Consider the following 17,265-nt stretch of genomic DNA (forward strand, 5'->3'; position numbering starts at 1 on the left):
TGAAATCTCCTGATGCCTGACTGACCCAGTATTCTTTTGAGCAGGAGTCCCCAAAATGCTGACAAGGGCCAATGACCTCTCCCTGACTGTCTCTCTCGGCACTCATTGGCAGGGGGAGACCAAGGTGGGTCTACTTCCATCATATCCCACTGCACTGCAGAGAAAATGGAGGAAAGGAAACTTGACAGCCTAGGAAAGAAAAGATCAGCTCTTCACTACAAAAGCACGAACAAGTTTCTGGAATTGTGTACACTTTTATAACTATATATTCATAAGAATAAGGCTGAGAAGTAGTTTTAAAAAATGAAAATTAGGCCGGGCACGGTGGCTCACACCTGTAATCTCAGCACTTTGGGAAGCCAAGGCAGGCAGATCATGAGGTCAGGAGTTAAGACCAGCCTGACCAACATGGTGAAACCCCATCTCTACTAAAAATACAAAAAAAAAATCAGCCAGGTGTAGTGGCAGGTGCCTGTGATATCAGCTATTCGGGAGGCTGAGGCAGGAGAACTGCTTGAACCCTGGAGGCGGAGGTTGCAAAGAGCCAAGATTGTGCCACTGCCCTCCAGCCTGGGCAACAGTGCAAGACTCCATCTCAAAAAAAAAAAAAAAAAAAAAGAAAATTAGTTTCAGGGTCCTGAAACTGAGGTTTTAAATTTATTTGCCATACTTTCTGTAATGCTGTCATATTACTTTTACATTAAAACTTCCCCCTTATCAAGACCCATTCTCCAAACGAAATCAGTGTCACAGCTGGAGCCTGTCGCAGAGTCCTTGCCTGCACCGAGTTCCATAGGCACAGTAGCCCTTCTGGTAGTACTTGCAGATGGTGGACGGCTTGCTGTTTGCCAAGTCATGTGAGAACAGGCACTGACTTCCTTCCCGACACACACCATGCATAAAATACCTGAAGAGACAAGCACAGGCATACAACTTTCAGAAGCACATTTTGCTTTATAAAATCAGCTTTTTCTTGAACCTAGCATACAAATATTTACCAAGTATATATTAGGTATAAAGGCTCTATTAGGCACTGGAGAGAGATCTATATATTTCCTTGATTCTACAACAGTGATTTCAGAGGCACTACAACTGATTCAATGACAGCTTTTCTGGAAGAAAAGCAAACAATCCCATATATTTCTATGTGAAGATATATCTTCCTGATTTGAGACATGTTCAACGTGAGCCACATAATTGAGAAAACATTCTGTGAAAAACTGTTCTCTCTGTTCTCAAGGAGCTTAAAGGGCATGACTAACGAAACCAGAAGATCTGGGTTCAAGACCCAGCTCTGTCACTTAAGAACATGTCACAAAACCAACGTCCCTGGGCCCTGCTACCTTTCCCTATAAAATGAAGATTAGGCCAGGCGCCGTGGCTCAAGCCTGTAATCCCAGCACTTTGGGAGGCCGAGACGGGCGGATCACAAGGTCAGAAGATCGAGACCAGCCTGACTAACACGGTGAAACCCCGTCTCTACTAAAAAAATACAAAAAACTAGCCGGGCGAGGTGGTGGGCGCCTGTAGTCCCAGCTACTCGGGAGGCTGTGGCAGGAGAATGGCGTAGACCCGGGAGGCGGAGCTTGCAGTGAGCTGAGATCCGGCCACTGCACTCCAGCCTGGGTGATAGAGCAAGACTCCGTCTCAAAAAAAAAATAAAATAAAATAAAATGAAGATTATACTACCCACTGAACTGGTTGTGGTGAGGATCAAATACCATCATGTGATATCAAAAGATATACACAGATGCTCCTTGACTAATGATGGGGTTACATCCCAATAAAGCCATTGTTTTCTGTTTTTTGTTTTGAGATGGAGTCTCTCTATGTCACCCAGGCTAGAGTGCAATGGCACAGTCTCAGCTCACTGCAATCTCTGCCTTCCGGGTTCAAGCGATTCTCCTAGCTCAGCCTAGGTTACCTTACTTATGCTCAGAACACTTACATTAGCCTACAGTTGGGCCAAATCATCTAACACAACGTCTATTTTATAATAAAGTACAGAATAATCTCATGCAATTTATTGAACACCGTACTGAAAGTGAGAAACAGAAAGGTTGTATGGGTACTTGAAGTACAGTTTTTAATGAAAGCTGTTTCTGATACATTGTTTCAGATGCATCAGAATATCAGATGTATCACATGTTCTGTATCAGAATATTCCACTGAGATATCAGATCCTGGCCTTGAAGGAATAAGTGGTACAGGAATACCTGGGAGGCATTCTAACTCTGTCCAGCCAGGGTAGAGAGACCTGAGTGAATACTCAAACAGTAGAGACCCTAGATGAACATGCCTTGATATTAAAGATAAACTAGGCTGGGTGTGGTGGCTCATGCCTGTAATCCGGCCAAGGCAGGCGCATCACCTAAGGTTAGGAGCTCAAGACCAGACTGACCAACATAGAGAAACCCTGTCTCTACTAAAAAAAATACAAAATAAGGGCCAGGCGCGGTGGCTCATGCCTGTAATCCCAGCACTTTGGGAGGCCGAGGTGGGCGGATCATGAGGTCAGGAGATCGACGCCATCCTGGCTAACATGATGAAACCCGTCTCTACTAAAAACACAAAAAATTAGCTCGGTGTTGTGGCTAGCGCCTGTAGTCCCAGCTACTTGGGGCTGAGGCAGGAGAATGGCGTGAACCCGGGAGGCGGAGCTTGCAGTGAGCCAAGATCGTGCCATTGCACTCCAGCCTGGGCAACAAGAACGAAACTCCATCTCAAAACAAAACAAAACAAAAAACAAATGAAACTTCTAGAAGTGAAAAATACAATGTCTGAAATGAGAATTACATTAGATGAGTTTAGTAGATGGGATACTACAAAGGAAAATATCAGAATACTTAAAGACACAGAATAGAAACCATCTGAGAGAGAGAGAGAGAAACAAACTTTTGCTTCTGACTACCAAGGAGCATGGATCTTGGCTTCTCACTGTTAAGGAAAAAAAAAAAAAAAACCCCAACTGGAAAATGATACGATTTATGTGAAACAACTGCTTTCAGACAATAGAAAAAAGGACTGGTCCTCAAGAGAAGGAAAACACAGGAAGTAAGCCCCATATGTAGTCTGACTTCCTACCTGGAGGCATATTCTAGGTCTTGGTACTGGGGGGAGAACCTCAGGCAAATCACAGAGATTGGAGTTCAGGGAGGCTGCAGGGATTCTTTAAAGATCCATAAATAGTCCGGGCTCAGAAGCTCATGCCCATAATCCCACCACTTTGGGAGGCCAAGGTGTGAGGATTGCGTGAGCCCAGAAGTTTGAGGTCAGCCTGGGCAACACGGCAAAAGCCAATCCCTATAAAAAATATAAAAATTAGTCGTGCATGGTAGCTACTTGGGGGCCTGAGGTGGGAGGACTGCTTGAGCCCAGGAAGGAGAGAGGCTGCAGTGAGCTCTGTTTGCACCACTATACTCCAGCCTGGGTGACAAAGCAAGACCCTATCTCAAAACAAAACAAAACAAAACAAAACAAAACAAAACAAAACAAAACACAAAAAACAAACAAAAAACCCTGTAAATAGAACCACACATAGGCCGCAGGCAATGGCTCATGCCTGTAATCCCAGCACTTTGGGAGGCCAAGGTGAGTGGATCGCTTGAGCTCAGGAGTTTGAGATCAGCCTGGGCAACATGGTGAAACCTCGTCTCTACCAAAAAATATACAAAAAATTAGCCAGGCATGATAGTGTGCGCCTGTGCTCCCAGCTACTCAGGAAGACAAGGTAGGAGGATCGCTTGAGCCCAGGAGTCGGTGGTTGCACTGAGCCAAGATCGTGCTGCTGCACTCTAGCCTGGGTGACAGAGTGAGACCCTGTCTCAAAAAAAAAAAAAAAAGGTAAGTGGGGGAAATAATCTTTTTGACAAATGATGCTGGACCCAAACTCGACTTGGAAAAAAAATACGTACCTGCTGATATGACCCAAAATGAAGTATAAAACAACCTATGACATATTCTAGCCAGAAACAATTAATTTGAATCCACAAAACCCCAGATCTAACTTCCAGTTCATAGAAAATACAGGAGACTGGGGACAACCTATGAAAGACATGTCGAGAAAACAACCAAATAAACACAAAAGAGGCTGCACGTGGGACCCAGGCCTACTCTCTTTATAAGTGCCACGTAACTAAAGGAGGCTGAGTCTGGAAAAGAGGTTGACAGTTTCTTAAAAAATGTAAACAAAATCTACCATATGACACAACAATTCTACGCCTAGGAATGTTCCCAAGAAAATGAAAATCTATGTACACACAAATACTTGTATATGAATGTCCAAAGCAGCATTATGCATAACAGTCAAAAAGTAGAAACAATCCAAATGTTCATCAACTGGTGAACAGACAGACAAAATGTGATTTATCCATACAATGGGCCCTTATCCAGCCATAAAAAGGAAGGAGGTACTGGCACATACTACAACATGGATGAACCTTGAAAACACGATGTGGAGTGAAAGGAGTCGGACACAAAAGACCACATGTTGCATGATTCCATTTACATGCAATGTCAGAAAAGGCAAATCTACAGAGACAGAAAGTAGATTAAGTGGCTGCTTAGGGTTGGGAGGAAAGAAGTGAGGGTGACTGCTAATGGGCACAAGGGATCTTTTGGGGGTGACAGAAATTTCCTAAAATTTAATTGTTGTGATGGTTGTACAACTTTGTAAATTCACTAAAAAGTTTTGCACTGTATACTTCAAACAGGTAAATTTTATAGTGTGTAAGTTATACCTCAGAAATAGCTGTTAGAAAAGAGAAAAAGGGGAAGGGACAACGCTAGGTTAGCAGACAGAACACAAGAGACATAATAACCAGATGCAATACTTAGCTCTGGACTAGAATCTGGTTTCGACAAACAAGATATAAAAGACATTTTTAAACCAGATATTTTGAAAGATATTTTGAAACAAATGTGAGTATGGACTAGGTATAAAATCAAAATTTATTAATATGGAAAGTTAAACACAACTGAGAAGAGTAGATTATAAAACAGTTAATGGTGCAGCTGCTATAGAAAAACAGTATGGAAGTTCCTTAAAAAATTAAAAATATATTTACCATATAATCCGGTAATTCCACTTCCGGGTATAGACACAAAATAATTCAGGTCAGGCCCAGTGGCTCAGGCCTGTAATCCCAGCACTTTGGGAGGCTGAGGTGGGTGGATCACCTGAGGTCTGGAGTTTGAGACCAGCCTGACCAACATGGTGAAACGCCATCTCTACTAAAAATACAAAAATTAGCCGAGCGTGGTGGCAGGCGCCTGTAATTCCAGCTACTTTGGGGGCCGAGGCAGGAGAATCACTTGAACCCGGGAGGGAGAGGTTACAGTGAGCCAAGATCACGCCACTGCACTCCAGCCTGGACAACACAGTAAGTCAGTTTCAAAAAAAAAAAAAAAAAAAAGAAGACTTCAAAGTATGGACTCAAACAAAATAACATTTGGAAAGGTGGAAGCACCCCAAGCGTCCGCTGACGGATGGATGCATAAACAAGACGTGGTCTATCCATATACAATCAGCCTTAAAAAGAAAGGTGATTCTGACACATGCTACCTTGAGGACATTATGCCAACTCAAATAAACCAGACACAAAAAGGCAGATGCTGTGTGATTCCACTTCTACGAGGTCCCTAGAGTAGTCAAATTCAGAGAGACAGACAGTAGAATTAATGGTAGGTGTCAGAGGCTGGGGATGGGAGAAATGGAAGTTTTTTAATGGGTAGTACACAGAGTTTCAGTTTTGCAAGACAAAGAGCTCTGGAGATTGGATACACAACAATCTGAATGCATGTAACAGAACTATAAACTTAAAAATAGTTAAGATGGTAATTTTACGGAAATTTTACCACAGTAATTTTTTTTTTTTTGAGATGGAGTCTTGCTGTCACCTAGGCTGGAGTGTAGTGGCATGATCTCGGCTCACTGCAATCTCCACCTCCCAGGTTCAAGAATTCTCCTGCCTTAGCCTCTGAAGTAGCTGGAATTACAGGTGACTGCCACCACACCCAGCTAATTTTTGTATTTTTAGTAAAGATGGGGTTTCATCATGTTGACCAGGCTGGTCTTGAACTCCTGACCTCGTGATCCACCCACCTTGGCCTCCCAAAGTGCTGGGATTACAGGCGTGAGCCACTGCGCCCGGCTCACAATAAAATTCTTTAAACCAGTGTATACAGTAAGATCTCATTTTGGTAAAAGATTATAAATATATACATATATGTACTTTAAAAATCGGACCCAGCCGGGTGCAATGGCTCACACCTGTAATCCCAGCACTTTGGGAGGCTGAGGCAGGTAGATCACTTGAGGTCAGGAGTTCAAGACCAGCCTGGCCGACATGGCGAAATCCCGTCTCTACTAAAAATACAAAAATCAGCTGGGCATGGTGGTGGGTACCTGTAATCCCAGCTACTTGGGAGGCTGAGGCAGGAGAATTGCTTGAACCCAGGAGGCTGAGGTTTCAGTGAGCCGAGATCACACCACTGCACTCCAGCCTGGGCAACAGAGCAAGACTCCATCTCAAAAAAAAAAAAAAAAAAAAAAAAATTCTGGGGCCAGGCACAGTGGCTCATGCCTGTAATCCTAGCAGTTGGGGACGATGAGGCAGGCAGATTTCTTGAGCCTAGGAGTTCAAGACTAGCCTGGGCAACATGGCAAAACCTCACCTCTACAAAAAATACAAAAATTAGCCAGCTGTGGTTGTGTGCACCTGTAGTCCCAGCTACTAGGGAGGCTGAAGTGGGAGGATCACTTGAACTTGGATATTGGAGACTGCAGTGAGCTATGATTGTATCACTGCACTCCAGTCTGTACAACACAGGCAGACCCTGTCTCAAAATAAAATGTGGAAAGATATATACTAGCATATTAAGAGTAGTGATCCTTGAGGGTAAGATATATGATATTTTTCTTTTTATTTTTGCAAATAGGAAAGCCAACGCTCAGAGAGGTGAGGTGACTTACAGAAGATTTAATTGCTAGGTACGAGGACTCCAAGTCTGGTCTTTCCAGATAGCCCTGACCTTTCCCCAACAAAATCAATTTCCCTGTCATGCTGCCTTCATCCCCATCGTGGCCCTTGTGTAAAACACAGTAGCCCATATCTTTCATTCCACTGAATTACTATAACCTACCTTCCTTCATGGACCAGCATGAGTCTTGGCTGATCCAAAAGGCCTCCTCATACCCTCCAGCCCCCAGGCTCACTCACTAGTGGCATCCACATGCTATAGCACTTCCCAATCTGGGGCCCCAGATCCTCTCAAGCTAGTGCTCTGGAAGATATAGTTGGGAACATCTGTTCTCTAATGAAGAATGTTTGGGAATAACTGCAGGAAGGCACAGCTAGAATATTACTAAATGCAAGCAGAAATAGAAAGCCTTAACCTAACCATTTATACGGTGTTGTCTGAAAGTGGAAAACAGAATAGAACTACACAACAGGAAGGCCGGGCACAGTGGCTCATGCCTGTAATCCCAGCACTTTGGGAGGCTAAGGCGGGCGGATCACCTGAGGTCAGGAGTTTGAGACTAGCCTGACCAACATGGGCAAACCATGTCTCTACTAAATATACAAAAATTAGCTGGGCATGGTGGTGGGTACCTGTAATCCCAATTACTCAGGGAGCTGAGGCATGAGAATCGCTTGAACCCAGGAGGCAGAGGGCTGCAGTGAGCTGAGATCGCGCCATTGCACTCCAGCCTGGCGACAGAGCAAGACACCATCTCAAAAAAAAAAAAAAAAAAGAAAGAAAAAAGAACTAGACAACAGGAGGGAATAGTATGGCATTCCAGGAAGGCCCAAGAGGCCCAGACTGCTGGTGTCTCCAGAGAAAGGTACTAGTGAACATGCTGCACATCTGCCCTAATCAGAAACCTCTGACGAGAATTCTCCACCTGTTCCTCTCCCCAAAAGCAGAGGAAGTGCTGACCAGATATACCTGACAGTTTATTTTTTCCCAGGGAAATTATAAAAGGATATTCTAGTATATAAGTCAGTCTCTCATGAGTTTGGCTAGTATGAGCCGCCCCTATGTACACTAACAGAACCAAATTTCAGAGCCTACGAAATGAGAACTGGACCTCATGACGTAAGTGACTATACAGTGGTGCCATCCTACAGCCTTTGCCAGGTAGTCAGATAGGCTTTCTCCACGGAGCACCCTCTTGTGGCATACCACTAGATCTGCAGTCCCCAATCTTTTTGGTGCCAGGGACCAGTTTTATGGAAGACAATTTTTCCACGGAATGGTGGGATGGGGAATGGTTTCAGGATGATTCAAGCACATTACATTTATTGCGCACTTTATTATGGTAATATATAATGAAATAAGTATACAACTCACCATAGTGTAGAATCAGTGGGACACTGAGCTTGTTCTTCTGCAACTAGATGGTCCCATCTGGGGGTCATGGGAGACAGTGACAGATCATCAGGCATTAGATTCTCATAAGAAGCACACAACGAAGATCCCCCACATGCACAGTTGACAATAGGGTTAGTGCTTCTATGAGAATCCAATGCTGCTGCTGATCTGACGGAAGCGGAGCTCAGGTGGTAATGGGAGTGGTGGGGAGTGACTATAAACACAGATAAAGCTTTGCTCACTTGCCCACTGCTCACCTCCTGCTGTGTGGCCTGGTTCCTAAAAGGCCATGGACTGGTGGGGGACCACTGCACTAGATCAGACATTATGCAGTAATTTGCCATAAGGCTGTTATAGTTTTATTTTTTAAAAAAGCACAGACAGAAGCTGGGAAACTAACGGCACTTTTTGTTAGAAACTTAGAGTTTCTGTTATTTACAATACCGATTTTATAAATACACAGAAGAGAGTTACATAGCAGATCTGAGACTGCTATCCTTGGGAAGGTCTGCTTCCGAGGCTGCCCCTTGCCTGGCATCTGGGAACTCGGCTAGTAACAGTTCTCCACACAGATACAAAATTTTCCCTAAATGATGGAGAGTGGTTCGCTGTGTCTAACCTGATGTACAATGTAGTTCATGCTAAAAACCTACTTTCCTTCTGGGAGTCTGGAATTTTGGTTCATGCTAGGCAGAGCTGGCCTAGGTGACCAGCCTGGGCACTGAATCTCTAATGGGCTTCCCTGGGCACATGTTGCTGCATTTTCATTGCTGTGTGGCCCTCTCAGGGAGGGACAGATGCAGGAAGCCTGCACCCAGGCTCCTCCAGACCCCCTGTGTCTTCTGCCCTCATGATCTGGCTTTGATCCCTTACTAGATATGGTAATAATCTCAGACTTGAGTACAGCTGAATCTTGGGACCCACTTGTCCCAGTTCTAGACAATTTCTGGATTTGGGGTGGTCTTGGAGATCCCAAACACAAAAGTGGAGTATACATCTCAGCAGTTTGAGAATTCTTTTTGAGAAATGCTACTCAAGACTGCAATATTTCAATTGTCCTCAAACATGGTAATCTTTGAAGGTATAATAGTTAAAAAAAAAAAAAAAAAATCAGTGCCAAGAGCCAAGTCTGAATGACAAAGAGGTATCAGGATTAGTAAACTCATAAATACTGAAAGAGGACAGGTTCAAAGTGGCAACACACGCAGTTACACAAAAGTGATATCTAATAAATACTGTATAGTTTCTTTTCTTTTCTTGGGTAGAGACAGGATCTTGCTATGTTGCCCAGGCTGGTCTCGAACTCCAAGGTTCAAGTGGTCCTCCTACCTCGGCCTCCCCAAGTGCTGGGATTACAGCATGAGCCACTGCACCAGCCAATACTGTATTGTTTCTTTTGAAGAAATTAGAACAGAAAATTTCTTGAAAGAACCAGGGTGGAAGACTACCACAGGCCCTCTACCAGATACTATTTGTTAACAAGGCAGACAAAAGGAAAGTTTTTTTAGGTAGTGGTCTCCTACAAGGATGCCTTTTATAATTCTACCTCCACCTTCCATAGGTCCGATCCAGAAAACTTGCCTTCCAAACTGCACTAATCATCTCTTCCACTAAAATACAAATATTTAACTGCCAACCAGAGCTTCTAGTTAGTTTTGCCATTTATAAGCTGGTGACTTCATAAAAGCCACTTCGCTTCTGTAAATGACTGAGCTGAGATTTAAACAGATTCAAAAATAATTTCTAGACCACCATCACTGCCTTCAAGAAAGGCAAGTGTGAAACAAGAGTTATGTAAGAGGTGAAGTCAGCCCAGTCCTATTTTTGTAGCATATGTCACCATTTACACTCCCCAGTGACAAGCACAAAGCCACCTAGAGCACATCCTGCTTGTCCTTTGGGGCATCTCTGTCTTGTGCTTATAGTCATTCCTCTCCATCTATGTTATACTGATCTTACTCCAAGCCTCTTTCATGTTGCACTTTGTAATGAATTTCCAACTGCTAACCCTTCCTGATGGACAAACTGCCCCTCATATCTTCCAAGAGAGAGGACCAAGACATGAACTGGAAGAGGGGAGAGATGACTAGGCGGGTGAAGTGCATAGCTGGAGACTCAGAGCAGGTAGGTTCTTTCTGGGGGACACTCCAAAGGAGTGTTAACCCAGGTAACCCCAAAAGACTGTTTCAGACAGTATGGCTATTATACACTGCAGAGCGTATCAGGTTCACTGCTAGCCACAGAACCACCAGCAGCTCCAGCAGCAGCAGTGCTGAGCGAAACAATCAATCTGGTTTCTTACAGGCCCTTCAATGTTGCCTCTCTGTTTAGCAAAACGCTTTTGCAAATCACTTCCAAATATATAGGTAATTTGCATCCTCAGTGTCATTTTTTCTTTACATTTTCCTACATATTTTCACAGGCTAAAATTTTATGGCTGTAATCCTTGTAACAGCGGATCCGCTGAGGGGGAAGGAAGCAAATGGTAGGCACTGTGGCAGGCTTGCAATAAATGTACTGATTAGAGGTGGGGATGAAATGAAGTACAGTGTGGTGGTGAAGACACTGAAGTCAGACTGCTTGCTATGTGACCTTGAGCAAGTTATTTAAATCACCAAGCCTCAGTTTCCCCATCTGTAATGTGATTATAATAACTGCACTTACTTCACAGACTGCTCTGATAAACTACTGGGACGTTTAACTGAGAAAATGCATGTAAGTGCTCATCCTAATACAAAATAAATAGTTTGTTGCTATTATTTAACTTTTAAACAGCCCTGCCGGTTAGGTATTACTATCCTCATTTCACAGATGAGGCAGTTGTGGCACAGGTGGTATGAGGATTAGAATCTAGAACTGCCGAACCCTGGGGCTCAAACTCTTCCTACCCCCTGCCAGCTGAAAAGATCCCCCATGTTTTGTGACTTTCAAAGAATCAAAAGCCCGAAGCTTGACTATCTTAGGACAATGAAATCCTATGTCTTCTAATAGTGATTATGAGATGCAGGGAAGCTCTATCACAAAAGGAGAGGGTGAAATAAACTGGTTACCAAGCTATAATAAGGGCCTCCCCCAGGGCTTGGAAAACAGACTGAAAGACAGGGAGATGGTTGTAGGGGAGGGGAATCAGCAAAAATGATGCACAGATTGAGATTCTGGATAGAGTGGCACGTCAAGGAATCAGGAGAGCTGACTGACAGCATAACTGTACAAGCAGTCATTTTGACCATTCCAGGCAATAAAAACACGGAGTGTCTTTGTCATTAGGTTTGAGACTGCTAGCATTTGATAAGCATCTCTTGGAGAGACATAATACCTAACAGATTGAAAGCAAAACTGACATTATTCTGCTGTCATTCAAAATAAACATGTACATCACATCCTACAGTCAGGAAAACAAACCTAAAACTTTGTGACCTGAAATTAAAAAAAAAAAAACCACCCTGCTTAGATCTGGTCCCCAAAATAAATCATACCTTGAACATTTCCTATAAATTATCAATATCTGGAGATAAGCCTTTTGTTAATGAGATAATAAAGTAAGAAAAGCTTTCGGTAGATAAGCTGGAGAAAAGTTTATGGTAAACACACTAATGTAAACTTGGTACTCTTGGTAATTTGGGTTTTTCTCACTTAAACACCTGTTATGTTTTTTATTTGACAAGGCAGTCATCGGGAGCCCTGACTCCTTTACACCCCTTTGTGAGTAAATGTCTTTGCAGTTTTACGTATCCTTGTATGAGTTTCCTTTCATGGGAACATATTAAAAGCTTTGAAAAGTCCTGCAGTAAAGAAATTTTAATTTAGCATTTTGACACTTATCTGAAGGCCCTACAGTCTATGAGGGCATGAACTTTGATTTCATACCTCTGCCACTTGGAAGCTAAATGACCTTAGGCAAGTGACTTCAATGCTGAAGCTCAGTTTTACCATCTGTGGAATAGTGCTGGTTGCTGGATTATACACTACAGCACCTAAGAGCCCCAGCACATTGTAAGTCCCCAACAAACATTAGTTAGCACTTAAACAGAAGTGATCCCTTCTCAACATTCCAACCCAATCTTCATTTATATGGAGCAACATCCTGCAGAACACCCCTTTTGGGAAACAGAATTAAAGCTTTCAGGTCCAGCTATCTCCAGGTATACAAGGAAAAACCAAGATGATCCTGATTTAGGTCCTTGTGCCTCTACTAAGGTGTGAAATTTTAGGCAAATGTCAAGTCTTTCTGAGCATAAGATTCCTTATTTGCAAAATAAGATACTACAGAGTTGAGATTCAATTATAAAGCATTATTACATAAATGTGTACTGTTTTGTGGACACTTCTTAGATCAGGTACGGGAATAAATGGTGGAACTAAACTATAGAGCGAGGGGAGGAATAGAGAGATTTTTCTAGGTGGCTACAAGCTGCTTTACAGTGCACAATGACCTAGGAATACCTCCTCCAGTAGGAGAAACTTTATATAAATAAAAATACATAAACACACACAAACCCGTCTTCACAAAACACCTTCTAGTACAAATAACCTAGTAAAAGTCTTCTTATAGACACTAGGTGCAAATTTCTGACAACAGCTTAACATAAGCCACCTGGGCCTTGGATAAATTGAACAGTTAATATACACTAATACTAATAGGAAACTTATTACACAGTCACGTCTCAACTATTCATACCAATGAAGAGAAGTAACAACACAGAAAATAAACTGTTTATTCCACAAACTCTACAATTGTTTTTTAGCAATGTTTCCCACAAAAAAAATATTAAATGAAATTTGCCTTTTCCAAGCATACAATTCAATTTTCGTTTTCCAAACATACAATTCAATAGGACTAGACTCCATTACCAGTAAGCCACAAGCTGACCAAGGAATGAGGGTGTTACACAACCACACTATTCTATTTCACAGGAGCAGTCGCAGTGTAGCTATCTGGCTTTCTATTTTCTACAACAAACCATCCATTACCGTGGCATTTCTCCTCGTAAATGGCTCTCTCAGTAAGATAAGAGTGTCAACCTCTTTCAGTCTCAGTCTCCTGCACTGTAAAATGGTAATAATAACTACTAAGTTGTCTTACTGTGAAGTCTGATGATAATGAATATAAAGCACTTGGAAATATGCAGGGCGCTTCACCGATATTCAGAAAATGCTATCTGTCGTTATTATTTTCCACACAACAATTTTTACTTGCTAACTCTCTGCAAGTTTAGATTGCATCTGGATTCTCCAAACTTCGAGGCCCTTATAATCTATTAACAAATTACTCCCACGTGGTATCCCCATTTGTAACCGTCCTCTTGGGGTCCCTTTAATCAATTCCAAGTCTTTTCCAGTTAAACCGTAAGCCTCAGAGCCCTCCCCACAAGGCCCAGCATCCTGCACGGCCCTGGCTAGGACGTCCTTCCTCCCAGCCCACAGGGGCCACGCTTCAAACTCGCGGCGTAGCCCCCAGGGCTGGCCTCGCCCCGCGTCTCACTCATGCATCCCCCGGATCCCCGGCTCTGGCCGGCGCTCGCTCTGCCTCGCAAAGCCCCCGCTGCTAACAGCTGAGTAACTTTTCGAGTCCCGCTCTAGCCTCAGGTTCCCGAGCGGCAGAATTGGCGCGCACCGGCACCCCTGCGGCCTGGGGGAGCGGCCTGAAGTGGCCCGGCGCTCCTGGCACCCGCGCACTGACCTGCAAGTGACCTGCTTGGTGCTCATGGTGGCAGGGCTGAAGGACCGTTGTCGTGCCGCCGCCTCTCGCAGCCGCTGCCGCCTCGGCCTTGGCCCTGGCCCGGCCCATCCCGCGTAGCCGCGTCACGCCGGCGCACGCCGCCCCGTCGGTGTGGCACCTTTGTAGCGCCGGCGGGTAACCTAGCCGCCGTCACAATTGGTTCCGCACCGGGGGTCGGGCAGGCGGTCCCGGCATCCCTGCTCTGGGTGTCCCGCACTTCCAGGCCTCCGGGGCGGAGCCTGGCTGGCATCCTAGTCCTGCCAGTCTTATCCCTATGCCTACTGTTAGTGCCTCCGATTCTGCCCCCATCGCCAAGAGTATTCCTTAGCGATCTCCCGCCTCCTTCGAGGCACTTCACCCCTCCTGGGGCAAACTCCCGCCTCTCCTCTTAATCCCAGGTTCCCCATTCAAACTTGCACTCACTGGGCACCCTTCTCAAGCCCTGCCTCAACTGTTCCCGCCGGACCTCGCCTTCCACTTAAGGAAATTCCTTAGCCCTCTCCCAACTGCTCTTTCCCCAAATCTCTACTTCCACACGTTTTAGTCTTCATTTTCTTTCCTGCCAGTCCTGTGCTGTTCGTCTTCCATTTCCTATGATGGAAACCCCAAAAGTTATTTTTGACACTTCCCTCTAGCTCTCTATACCCTGCAGATTCTGCTCCCACACCTCTGTCCAATGCGTCCTCTTCTGCCCCTTTCCACCGTCAGCGTTCGTCGAAACAACCATCCCTTCTACCTAGCACCATGCAATAACTCTTCTTTTTTTTTGAGACGGAGTTTCTCTCTTGTTGCCCAGGCTGGAGTGCAGTGGGGCGATCTCGGCTCACTGCAACCTTCGCCTCCCGGGTTCAAGAGGTTCTCCTGCCTCTCAGCCTCCCAAGTAGCTGGAATTACGGGCGTGCACGCCCGACCAGCCATGCTATAGCCTTTTAACTGGTCTTTTGGCTTCCGCTCCAGGTAAAAATCTATTTTTAAAACATAAATCGGATCATGTCATTCACCTTTTAATGTTACAATGGTTTCTCATTGCTTAAAAACTCGAGATACATAACATGGCACAATATAAGTGCACAAAACACATTCTGTGAATTTTTGCACATGCATACACTCACGAAACTACCACCCAGATCAAAATAAAGAATTTTTTGTTTTGTTTTGAGACAGGGTCTTGCTCTGTCGCCCAGGCTGGAGGGCAGTGTCGCCATCATAGTTCAAGCAATCCTCTGCCTTAACCTCCCCAGCAGCTGGGAATACAGGTACGCGACACCATGCTCGACTAACTTCAAAGTGCTGGAGTAAGGAGAGGCTGAGCCGGAAGGATCCTTTGAGCACAGTTCACTGCAGTCGAGGCTACAGTGAACTGTGATCACACCACTGCACTCCAGCCTAGGTCACAAAGCAAGCCCCCGTCTCTTTAAAAAAAAAAAAAAAAAAAAGGTGGGGGGTGGGGGGTGGGGGTGGATATCATCGACACCCCAGAAGGCTTCCTTATGGTCCTTCCCAGTCAATACTTTACAAAAGTCATTGCTTGGGTTCATCTCTATCACTAAAAATTAGTTTAACTATTCTTGACTTTCATATAAATAATAATTCAGTACCTACGCTTTTGTCTGCCTTCTTTTGACCAACATTATATCTGTGAGATCTTTCCATGTTATGTATATATAGCTGTATGTTCTTCTTTTACTTTGCTATAAAAATATTGAGACTTCCAATGAATGAGCATGGTATATACTTCCAATTACTTAGAACTTTTGAAATTTTTCTCAGGAATGTGGAAGTATACTGGAAATTTTGTTTTCAGTGTCTTGAATATTGCATTTTAATTCGTAACACATTTGATCCATGCAATTCATGCTCATAAAAATTCCATGTCTTTTTTTTTTTTTTTGAGACAGAGTCTTACTCTGTCACCCAGGCTGGACTGCAGTGTCTTGCTCTTGGCTGACTGCAACCTCTGCCTCCCGTGTTCAAACAATTCTCCTGTCTCAGCCTCCGGAGTAGCTGGGATTGCAGGCGCACGCTGCCACGCCCAGCTAATTTTTTCGTGTTTTAGTAGCCAGGGGGTTTCACCGTGTTGCCCAGGCTGGTCTCGAACCTCTGAGCTCAGGCAATCCACCCGCCTCGGCCTCCCAAAGTGCTGGCATTACAGGTGAGAGCCACCACGCCCAGCCCGTGCCACTTATTTTTAAAATTCAGCTTATCTCATTCTTTATGGAATACATTCACGATATGAATGTTATTATGTTCAAATATTTTAAAAGTGTAAAGTGAAAAGTCTCAGTCTCCTGTCAATTTAGTTCTCGCCTCTTCAAAACAAAAAGCAGAAACATTTTTTTAAAACTCAAAACCTAGCCACTGTTACAAACTTTGTATACATCTTTCCAGAATTTCTTTAAATATACACAAATATATTTCTTTAAATATACATATTTTCTACCCTTTTTAGAAAAGATAACATACATACTGTTCTGCACAGCATACATAATCAGTGAAGATTTTTCCATATCAGTACATAGAGCCTCTTCCTCCTTTTGTAGAACTGTATAGTATTCCATTGTACGACTATGCCATAAGTTATTTCATCAGCCTTGTACTGCTGGTCCCCTTTAGGGTGTCTGCACACTAGATTGTTCTCAGGATCTCCTGAGGGCTGTGTCATGGGCAAAATATACATATATGGAAAAAAATAATAAAACACTGAATCAACGACAGCCAATGTGCACTTCCACAAGCTGTACCAAACAGCTTGGTTCCTGCCACTGTCATGGTACTTAGCACTTAGATTTTTCCCGAAGGATACAAGCAGTCTCCGCTTGAGGTTCTTCTGTTATCTGGCACTAAACACCAAGTCCTGCCCTACCGGGGAAGTGGAACTCATTTTCCTCACCCGCAGGGAACCCACGCTGGCAGAGAACGCAGGGCCACTCGCTCCTGCCCGCAGCAGGGGCGCATAAAACTTTACGTCTGCTTAGATAACCACCAGCTCCCGTTCTCGGCCCATAGGAAAAGCAACTTTGCTACCAAACACACAGGGGAAAAAGGCGTGTCAGATGGAGGCGGGTGAAGACGCTGAGAAAACAGAAGAGAAGGGTGGCTCCCAGCTCGAGACTCAAAACGGCCATCTGGGCGTAGAGACACAGAGACCCTTTGCGCAGACGCGCCGAGGG

At 44.1% G+C, this 17,265-nt stretch overlaps 1 protein-coding gene across 1 annotated transcript in view; it reads right to left on the reverse strand.

Annotated features, from left to right (window-relative positions):
* Positions 1-14,180, reverse strand: part of MKRN2 (makorin ring finger protein 2) — a 27,960-nt gene extending 13,780 nt beyond the window's left edge. The window contains exons 1-2 of the mRNA XM_007985266.3: positions 14,057-14,180; positions 779-907 (exon numbers count right to left, since the gene is read on the reverse strand). Of these exons, the coding sequence (XP_007983457.1) occupies positions 779-907; positions 14,057-14,082 (155 nt within the window). The 5' untranslated portion in view covers positions 14,083-14,180. The remainder of the gene's footprint in view (positions 1-778; positions 908-14,056) is intronic.
* Between the last annotated feature and the right edge of the window lie 3,085 nt (positions 14,181-17,265).

The sequence above is a fragment of the Chlorocebus sabaeus genome, chromosome 22 (assembly GCF_047675955.1).
Source record: "Chlorocebus sabaeus isolate Y175 chromosome 22, mChlSab1.0.hap1, whole genome shotgun sequence".
Taxonomy (NCBI): domain Eukaryota; kingdom Metazoa; phylum Chordata; class Mammalia; order Primates; family Cercopithecidae; genus Chlorocebus; species Chlorocebus sabaeus.